The following is a 10,500-nucleotide window of genomic DNA, read 5'->3' as shown; positions in this document are numbered from 1 at the left end:
TGTCTATCTGTATCTAAATGTCTATCAGTTGATCATCTATTTACTATCTACCTACTTACCTTGATCATTCATTTACTTACTTGTCTGTCTATCTATGTATCCTCTATCTATGATCAATCACATGCATGAGGTGAATGAAAATACTGTGACAATGGGCCTCACTTTCAGCAAGAAAGATTGTGTCACCTGTATGACTCAGGTTGGTAATAAGCTTATCTGTCTTCTGTCTATCTGCCTCTCTGCTTCTCTGTCATCTATCTGCAGAGCTATTTATTTCTGTTCAGCAGATATTCTTGCCTTTGGCTTGCTCGGATAGCTTTATTGCATATAATTCACCTGTGATATGAATCAACTGCCCTTGGAGAACAGATGCTCAAACAAATGAATGTGCCCAGGAGACACCGTTATTAATCGTTTGCACCTACAGCTACTCCGATTCTCTCAGGATGACTTCAAAGCTCTGAGGCTACATGTTCCTAATGTATAGCTTTTGTTAATAGATGGATCATAGCAAACGGCGCTGCTCATGCACTTCTCTGCTGTCCGCCACCTTCTTGGCCCTGTCTGGCAGGCCGGGGGTGGGTGGGGCAGTGGGGGGGTGGTCTGGAAGTGGGCACAGGGGGAAGCATGGTGGTGAATGCCCTTCACAGGTCAGGAAGGGTGGCAGAGGATGGGGTGTGGACAGCGGTGCAGACCTGGGGGCTGGGCATGCGGGCAGGGGCTGTGCTGGGTTTTGTTCTGTGCCACGTCCTGGTACTATAAACCAATGACACCATCCAGGGACTGCATGTGTGCTGGCTGGAGCTGCTTGTAAGCAAGGCTCTGTGTTCCAGCCCAATGCCAAGTATCCCTTTTGCTCTGCACGAGGGAAAGGGCGGCCACTGCTCTCACTGTCTCCTGTCGCACTGGGCTTCCAGGTCTCAGCCTATTGGGTGGGATCCTGTCGTGCTTCTTTCCCCCACGTCTGCCTGGCCAGATTTAGTCAGTCCCAAAGAGGAGACCCTCAGGAGCTGGGCTGACACCATGGCCCCAAACATGGCAGTGAGGACGAGGGTGGGCGGTGCTGGGCCAGGCAGCGTTTTGCCAGTTGCACCTGGGTTATGGTGAATGAGGTGGAACCAGCCCAACAACGGCAAAGGGCTTGTGTGCAAAATCCATGAAGAGCGCCTGGCGCTGGCATGACTTGGTCTTCAGCCTTAAGGGCAGACTGGGGCCCCTTTGCCATCTCTGAAATGTTGCCCTGACCAGTCCAGGGCCCAGGCGCTGGGTCCCCCACTAGCATCAGAGCTGGGGGAGAGGGGATGGAGACTTGTGGGTGATCTTCCTGCTTGTCAGAAGCAGAGGGGTGTGGGTTCTGAGCAGGCAAAAAGCAGCCCCCTTCTCTAATGCACAATGGAGCGCTCCCCTGTGCAGCTCTGTCACAAGGAGGGACGGGTGCGTGGCCCCGCTCTCTGCGGCTGTTATTAGGAAGAAGGTGGGGTTGGCAGTTGGATCCTTCTGAGCAGTTGTTGCTGTAGATGTGGCTGCACCTCCCTGTGTCCCCGCACACAACGGAGGGACCTGCTGTAGTCCAGCCCCACCTCCATGTCCATTGTTTCCGCCACTGCCTTTTGGGTCCCTTCCAATGTGGGGGACTCCTCTTTCGGCATGACATGATGATCCATAGGCTTCTCAGAATGCGGTCACCAGACATTTCTTCCTAGTACGTCTCAGTGCCACTGAGACCCGCCCCCCAGAGTGACCCTGCTGGAATTTGAAATACTGCGGACGTCATATCCAGGCAGCATGCAAGTCAGTTCAGTCAGCAGTGACACACAAGGTCGTGGTGGCCTTGTGTCCATCTGTCCAGTGGCAGATCAGCACAGGCCCAGTATCTGTGGAGGGTGCTGGGGGCCTTTGTGCAGCTCGGTGTGGCCACTTTAATTAGGGAACATGCCCTGCAGCTGGTTTCCAGGACACTCAGCCCTGAGCTGAGCGCTAGGGAGGATGAGTCCTCTCGTGGACTTTGGATGTGATGTCACAGAGAGCAGTCCCTGGAGACAGACCTCAGGCTTGGTAGAGGGAGGGGCAGCGACAAAGAGGGACAGTGGACACAGTGGCTGCGTGCAGGGGCTGGAACAAGGATGACTGTGAGGATGGTGTCTGGTTCCGTGGAGCACAAGGTCCCTTGCTGCTCAGAAGAGGAAGCTTCCAGCCGCCTTGGATGCTCTGGGCGCTGGGATCCTGGCTGAAGATTCGCTTTTGCAAGTTCTGTTCTTGCGTTTTCCTCCCCTTAGAAGTGGGGAGCAGTCAAACAAACCAACAACCCCAAGAACAAGGCAGGAGAGAGCCCAGCTTGCATGTAGCCTGTGCACAGCCTCGGTTTGCAGAGTGGGAAACCGCGCTTGGGCAGGTGGGCAGGCTTCCCCAGCTGTCCTGGCCGTGAACCAAATGGACTCATCTCACAGCCACACACAGACGCTGTGCAGGGACCACGGGTCCCCCTGTTCAGATGCCCTGCTCCCTCCTCTCCGGGCCTTTTAATGAGTCGACTGTGAATTAAGAGCAATCAGGTGAGATCCCAATGATGGACATTGAAACAGTGCAATTCGCTCAGAGGAGACTTCCTTTGTGGCGATCCTAAGGGAGCCTCTGCTTGCGTGGAAGGTCGGTGCCATGGAAGGAGCCTGCTGCTTAGTGTGGAGTTTCAGGGCCTTGGCTTCATGCCTGGTGAGCCACCGTTCTGCCTCTGCTCCTTAAATTCCACAAGAGGCCCAGACAAAGCTGGCCCCGGTTGGCCCAGGCCCAGTCTTCCAAATCTGAAAGCAGAGTGACCCTCCAGGCTCTGGTCAGTGGGAAGAACCCATGAAGGAGCCCCGGAAGCTGCAGCGTGGGGCAGGGTTCGTGCAGGCTCAGGAACGTGCGGTCAGGTCTCCCTTCCCAGTTAGCGCAGGGCTGTGCTCCTGCAATTCTCCCCTTGTTCAACAGCCAGCCAGAGGCGGCCTGGTCTTCCCAGACCAGACTGGCTGCTTCCAGCACCCCTCCTCCCTGGGATATTTCCCTCCCAGCCCCTCCTGACTGTTCCTGCTGGTTCTGCCCCTGGAGCCGGGCGCCCTCAGTAGCTTCAGTGTGGTGGAGCTCCGTGAGCAGGCTCTGCCTCCTCTCCTCCACGTCAGCCCAACCCCTCTAGCATTGGCTGTATAGATACATACACTCACTTTTACCAATGTCAACGCATAGCCACTCACCAGACCCATAACAGACCCATCTCAGGCTAGGCCAGGGGTGCTTCGTTTGCATAGTAGACACAGCTGGGCTCAACGTGTATGCTAATTAATCTCAGAGCACGCTGCAGACAAAAAGTATCAAATCAAGTTGTTTATACTTTCCCCAGGAAATGTCAATTAACCTGGCCCAAAGTAACAGCCCCTCTATAGTGGTGACGAGTTGGGCTGTCAACTACGGCAGCAGTTCAACACCACTAGCCCTCCGTGGGAGAAAGACAAGGCTTTCTACTCCCATAAGGAGTTTCAGTCTCAGAAACCCACTGGGCGGTTCCGGCCTGGCCCATAGGGTCCCTCAGTGGAACGGACCCCATGGCAGTGATGTGTGTTGCATTTTTGAGGGTTGAAAACTAGGACTCGGGTGAAAGGGGGCAGTCTCCTTTTTACTCTGTCTTCCAAACAAGCTGGGCAGAGGCCTGCCAAGCCGTCCTGCCACCACCCTGCCTGTGCTGTCCAGTGGGTGCTGCTCGCAGAGCCCCATGTATGACGGAAGGAAGCCCACCCAGTCCTGCGCCGCCCTCTCAGTGGTTCCGTCCGAGCCCACTGTTTCCGCCCGGAGTCCACCCACCGTGTGGAGCGCGGGCTGTTTCTCTCAGGCTCTTGCTCGGGAACCTCCGCAGGTCGTGGTGGCTCCCATGTGTGGAGGTGGCCTGCTGATGACGCTGCCCTTGCTCCTGCGTTCACGAGGGGCCTCCCCTGGCCCTGTATCTGTTTGCTTACCATGGACTGAGAGCAGAATAACTCAAGAGATAAGATCCTTTTGAAAAAACGTCTTGTTGGACGTGCTCTCCAGGTGTCCTGTGTTCTTTTCACCCCCGCCCCCAACACCTGCCCTTCCACTGCCTGTCCGGTTGCTTGTCTCCGGGCTCCTGTGCTTCTGTACGGTGTTGGGATGAGGCTCTGGACTGTTCTTGTGATCTCTCTGCCTCAGCTCTGGGATCCATTCCCATGGGTTAAAATGACAAACTTACAACGACCCCGCTGATTCCATCACACCCGCCCACGTCCCTTTAGCCCCTTTGTCACTTACGATGTCTCGCGTCCATGTGCAGGGTGTGGAAGGCACCTGCAATCTATCAGCTCATCTGCCCACTTCTAGTGCTCACGTAGAGCGCTTTCCAGAGGGCTGGCCCATCTTCCCATGACACATGCTTGTATGAACTAGATCCCAGAGTTGGCATGGAGTCTGTAGATCTTCTTCTTGAGACACTGTTTCCCCTGGACGAGGCTAGTCCTTCCTTCCCCGGCTGCAGTGTGGCTGAGCAGCGAGGCCAGCTGTCATGGAGTGGATTCTGATCACAGCTACCAGTCTTCAGGGCTGACCTCCGGTTCATCGCACAGCTCCGGCCTTTGCTTACCAGTCAGTGTGTGAGCCCCCTGCACCCTCCTGGGAGTCTTTGTGCTGGTGTGTGTGTGTGTGTGTGTGTGTGTGTGTGTGTGTGTGTGTGTGTAAAACAAGATGCCTGAGACTAGAGGACATAGCTGGTGCCGGGCCAGCACAGCTCAGGAAGGTGTCCCTAGAAGAGGTTCTGAATACTAAACAAGCTCAAAACCCGGGGGTCAGCTGGGGTCCACCCATCTCACTGAGCCCCTGGGACTACAGGAAACACGAGGCCACACAACCTAGAACAGGGATTCGTGCCCTTCCTAATGCTGCATCCCTTTCAGACAGTTCCTCATGTTGTGGTAACCCCCAACCATAAAATTATTTTTGTTGCTACTTTATAACTATAATTTTGCTACTGTTATGAATCGGGCAACACCTGTAAAAGGGTCATTCCACCCCAAAGGGGTCGCCACCCACAGGTTGAGAACTGCTGACCTAGAAGAACACACAATAATCTAGGTCCCGTATTTTTAATATGTGATTCCTGTTTCTCAATAGTTGCTATAATTTGAGGGTGTTTGCTCTGAGCTCCATAAATCTTATTTTCTCAAATGTGGTGCAGGCAGGTGTTCTTGCAAACAGATTGTAATATTCCCCCTTCCCCATTTTCTTCCTCTCTCTCACCCCACAAGGAGCCGGGGGCTGGACTCCCCGCGTGTCCGACAAGCATCCGTGGTTGCAGGTCGACCTTGGAGAGAGGATGGAGGTCACGGCGGTAGCCACTCAGGGTGGCTACGGCAGCTCTGACTGGGTAACCGGCTACCTCCTGATGTTCAGCGACAGCGGCAGGAACTGGAAGCAGTACCGGCGCGAGGAGAGCCTCCTGGTATGTCCTGTCACCGTGGTCTAGACTGCGCCACTGCCCCCACAGAGCCGAGGACGTGGGGGGGGGGCGGGGTGGACAGCCTCCAGGTGATGCGGCAAGGGTTTCATTTCGTGTGGCTCCTGCCTAGGTCAGCAAACATCTGTGGTTGCCGTTAGCTGTCACCAGGTGGACATAACTCTTGGTGGCCCCACTTGCAAGGGAGTGAAAGGCTTCTGGGTCCTGTGCCGGCCATGGTCAGCTGCAGACCTGCCGCTGTGACCCACAGATTATTTGTTGGCTGGCTTTAGGTGCAGCCACCTGGTCTTTCCTCCTAGTCTCCCAGCCTGGACGCTCCCCTGAGGCCCATTCAGCATCACTGAGTCACACCGGCCTCCACTGACAGATGGGGACAGCTGTGTGTGACCTGTGCTGGATGGGGATCTGACTCAGGTGCAAGGACTACTAATACCCCACAAACATCTGCCGTCAGAAGGTATAAGCCCCTGCAACATGTAGTCGAAAGTCAAATACACATCACATGGTGCCTGGCTCGTGTCTTGAACTCTGTGTAGGGTTGGCGCAGCCTCTGCGTGTCTCATGTATAAATTATATTCCTGCTGCACCTCTCCGAGGGTCTAGAACAAGCTCCCCATGAGCGTGGAGTCCTAAAAGGCAGGGCACCAAGGGGCGGGGCTCTGTCCTCAGAGCAGGCTGGGGTTCTGCGGAGGAGGCTTCTCTGGGATTCAGGGGTGTACAGCTCAAACCTCACAGCTGTGAGGCTGATGCGGGCCTCGAGGGGTCACTATGAGTTGGATTCTACTCAGTGACAGTAACATGCTGACCACTCAAGATGCTGCCACAGGTCAGTGCCTCTTTGGGGACACAGGACTCTTCTGTGCTTAGTTTTGGTGGCATTTAACAGGCGTGTAACGTCGTACCTACCTTTCAGAATGGAAGGGACAGCCCACACACCTTGGTTTCACCTTGCTTTGCTCCTTCGGGTTAAGCTGCTCGGCTGGGAGGGTGCCGGGCTGGGATTCACCAGGATGCAGCCAGGGCAGCTGCTTACCAGCTACCAGTGGTTTTGGCTGGCTGTTGGGAAGGAATGCAGAAAGGAGGAGGCTCAGAGCAGTGCTGTCTAGTGGGAAAGCGATCTTTTTTCCCTTAATATAAAATAGAGAGTTTGGTTTTACATGGGCCTGGGCACCATCCGAGGGAGCCCCAGTGGCGTCGTGCTTACGAATTGGGCTGTAACCCTCACGGTCAGCAGTTTGAAACCACTAGTTGCTCTGAGGGCTTTCTATTCCTACAACTGCCCCAGAGCAGTTGTCCCCTGTTCTGCCCTGCCCTGTCAGGTCACTGTGAGTCGACGTTGGCTCCAGGGCGGTGAGCAGGGAGGAAGGGCAGCAGAGACCCATGATGCCCTCCATCGGAGTCTCTGAGGACAATCTGGACAACAAAATGCTGATTATTAGCACAAAACCAAGGAGGTGGCCCTTGGCCAGGCTCATGGTCCAGTGTTCAGAGTGCTCTTGGGACCCAGGCTGTGTCTCCAGCTCACTCCACCTTGAGGGTGAGGATAGTTGGCTTGTTGGCTCTGGCAGGAGGGTCTGGGAAGCACATGGCTAGCCCACCTGCACAGAGTGGCCCCTGATTCTTTCATTGTGGGGGTCAGACCACATAGAGGGCACTACTGTGGGAGCCCCCCCCCCCCGAACTCAGAGGCACCCTCTAGGAATGAGAGGTCTGGGCCCCTTTCTCTCTTCCTCTGCCCTTGCTCACCTCCCTCCTCTTTCATCCTGGCTCCTGCTGCATCTCCATGTGCCCCTCGCCTCCATCCTCCTAAAATGCTGGATCTAGAAACAGCCAGGAGGACTAGACTGGCCAGCCAGGACTTGGAGTGGAGGGACTCGATCCAGGGAACCCGTCACAGGACGTGCTACTTTGGGGAACACTTCCAACTGTTAGAGGGGCCCTCTCTGCTCCATCTGCACAGGCATGTGTCCCTGTGCCCAGGGTCACTGCAGTGGGAGTGGATGACATCGGAGGTGTCCCTGTGTCCAGGGCTGTCCACACACAGACTGACCACAATGCAGAAAGGTGGTGGCACCAGGAAAGCACCTGTGCCCAGGTGTCATCCTTATGGATTCACTGCCATGAGGCAGCCTCGCAGCTTCAGCTGGCCCTCACCTGACGATCATGTGACAGTTGTGTCCCCCAGAGGACTGTGTCTGTGCTTCCTGCTCCCGTAACTGGACCTGTGCCCTTCTCATTAGGAAGCCATTAGAATTCTGCTGTACAGCACACACTCCTGAGGCTTCAAAATGTGAGAGGTTGCTACAGACTCACTGAAAGCTTAAGATTCAGGGGGATGCTTTCCACTGTGTGAGTGTTTTGCAGAAGAAATACACCTGTCACCAAAGTAAATGAAAAAATAGATTTGAGGGGAACAAAAATAAATTAATTAAAGTAACTCTAAGTTTCAATATAAAACCATTGTTCCATTGAGTGTGCACTTGGCCTTGAGGAATTATACACTGGTAGGTTCTCTGAACAGATGTAATTCCAACTAATAGAACATTTGTAGCTTTACATTTCTTGGATGCCTTCCCAACATGAATAGGAAAACACACTGGGAAGAGGACACCATTGTGGGGTGTAGCATTTTGGGGGTTTAACACTGTGAGGTGTAACTGTGGGGCTATAGCATTGTGGGGGTGTAGCACTGTGGGGGTGTAGCATTCTGGGGGTGTAGCACTGTGGGGATGTAGCACTGTGGAGATGTAGCATTGAGAAGATGTAGCATTGTGGGGTTTAACATTATGGGATATAGCATTGTAAAGGGGTATCATTGAGAGGGTGTAGCTTTGAGAGGGTGGCGCATTGTGGAGGGTGTATCATTGAGAAGGTGTAGCTTTAAGAGGGTGCAGCATTGAGAGGGTGGCGCATTGTGGAGGTGTAGCTTTGAGAGGGTGCAGCTTTGAGATGGTGCCGCATTGAGAGGGTGTAGCTTTGAGAGAGTGCAGCATTGAGATGGTGCAACATTGAGAAGGTGTAGCTTTGAGAGGGTGTAGCTTTGAGAGGGCGCAGCTTTTAGATGGTGCAGCATTGAGAGGGTGTAGCTTTGCGAGAGTGCAGCATTGAGAAGGTGGAGCTTTGAGAAGGTGGAGCTTTGAGAGGGTGTAGCTTTGAGAGGGTGTAGTTTTGAGAGGGTGCAGCATTGAGAAGGTGGAGCTTTGAGAGGGTGTAGCTTTGAGAGAGTGCAGCATTGAGATGGTGCAACATTGAGAAGGTGGAGCTTTGAGAGGGTGTAGCTTTGAGAGGGTGTAGCTTTGAGAGGGTGTAGTTTTGAGAGGGTGTAGCTTTGAGAGGGTGTAGTTTTGAGAGGGCGCAGCATTGAGAAGGTAGCATTGAGTGTCACACCCGTGTCACATTCAGAAAGTCCTGCAGTGGGCACTGTGGCAGTTAAAGCAGGAGTCTGGTGGGGGTGGGGTGGTCCTGAGGGGCCTTCAATCGAGTTGCTATAGCTCTGCAGCACACACAGCACGAGGGCCTATGCCTGCTTTTTTCTTTGTTTGTTTGAGCATCAATGCTCATAGCAGTTGTCACATCAATGATTCGTGGGGCCGCATGGGTTGTTTTTTGTTTTACGTTTGCTCCATCATCACCTTGTCGTCCATCACAGCTTCGATGTGTTGCTGTGATGCTGACAGGTAGGGACCTTCTTCAAATACCAGCAGGGCCACTGACGGTCGATAGGGTAGCAAACAAGGAAGGAGGGCCTGGCCATCTACTTCTGAACAGACAGCCCAGAGAAGCCCTAAGACCACCTCGGTGTTCTGTCGCTAGCCCCTGGTGGTGGTTTTGATCGGTTTCACCAGTGGACGTCTGGAGCGTGTGTGCTTGTATCGCCCGTGTGACTGAGCATTGATCTTAGGGGGTGACTTTCAATAAGGAGTTTCCTTTGCTCATATCAGAGCTGAGCCCCTCAGATCGGAAGGCTTTCAAATACGACCGAGTGTCATGAGCGGCGCCATCAATGATTACTTGACGCTCTTAGACATTTTCAAATGCTCGCTTTATACACTGCAAACACACATCAAACAATCTAAAATATTACTCAAACTACTAAGGGCAAACAACTATGAGCCTCAAGGCAGAATAACAACACTCCTCACACATTGCATAATAGCACCATAGTCCCAATCAGCATTGCCTCATCGGTGTGCTCACCCCGGGTAGAGTTGGAGAGAGCAGGAGATGATGTCTCCTTGGTTCCTAGCTCTCTGAAAAGTCAGTGTCTCTACCTGGGTTTAAATTGACAGTTTGGCTGGCTCTTTGACGTCCTCACTGTCCCAGTCAAGTCTTATGGGGTCTCTCCACGCTTTAGGTGGCTTGGCTAGCTTTTGGGCGTCGTTCAGGTCTCAGCCCAGTCTTATCAGGGGTCCCACATTTTTGTGGTGGCTTCTTGGATGCAGCTGTTGATCTGGGCCCCAATGATACATTTTATTTTTTCTTTAAAGTGGAGTTTCTTGTGTTTGTTTCTTTGATGTGGCTCAATGTCTTGCAAGGTAGTTCAACGTCTTGCAAGGAAGCTTTATGGTGCTCTCATCACCGAGGAAGAACGCCTTCTCGGGTGCTGAAGTGCAGTCCGTCTCGGTGATGTGGCTGGAACACAGCTTTGGGGCTTGATTGGTTGATGCGGCCCACTCCGGAGGGGAGGAGAGGCAGGAGCTGCAGACCCGCATTCCCAGTCCAAGCCAGGAATGTGCCGTGGGTGTCTCGGAGAACTGTAGTCGTCAGAAAGGTGCTGGTGAGCATGGAGCTCAGACGGGAGCCTGAGCAGCAGAGGGCGGAGCGTTGGTCATCACTGCACATCACCCGCGAAGGCCAACATGAGCGATGGGCAGGAAACAGGGGCCGTTGGCTTTGTTTCATTGACTAGACACAGGCCTTGGCTGGATCATAACAAACCAGGGATTACACTGGGCAGAACGGTGTATTAGTCTGGGTACTTTGGAGAAACAAATCCACAGCAACTCATG

The 10,500-nt window shown here is 53.6% G+C and overlaps 1 protein-coding gene across 1 annotated transcript in view; it reads left to right on the top strand.

Annotated features, from left to right (window-relative positions):
• The window catches only part of LOC101648854 (contactin-associated protein-like 4), a 109,121-nt gene that overhangs the window by 11,840 nt on the left and 86,781 nt on the right, over positions 1-10,500 (top strand). The window contains exon 3 of the mRNA XM_004701899.2: positions 5,283-5,476. Within this exon, the coding sequence (XP_004701956.1) occupies positions 5,351-5,476 (126 nt within the window). The 5' untranslated portion in view covers positions 5,283-5,350. The remainder of the gene's footprint in view (positions 1-5,282; positions 5,477-10,500) is intronic.

Source organism: Echinops telfairi, unplaced genomic scaffold (assembly GCF_000313985.2).
Source record: "Echinops telfairi isolate 266 unplaced genomic scaffold, ASM31398v2 ScPeMD7_3;HRSCAF=10, whole genome shotgun sequence".
Taxonomy (NCBI): Eukaryota; Metazoa; Chordata; class Mammalia; order Afrosoricida; family Tenrecidae; genus Echinops; species Echinops telfairi.
This window is presented reverse-complemented; position numbering and strand designations above follow the sequence as displayed.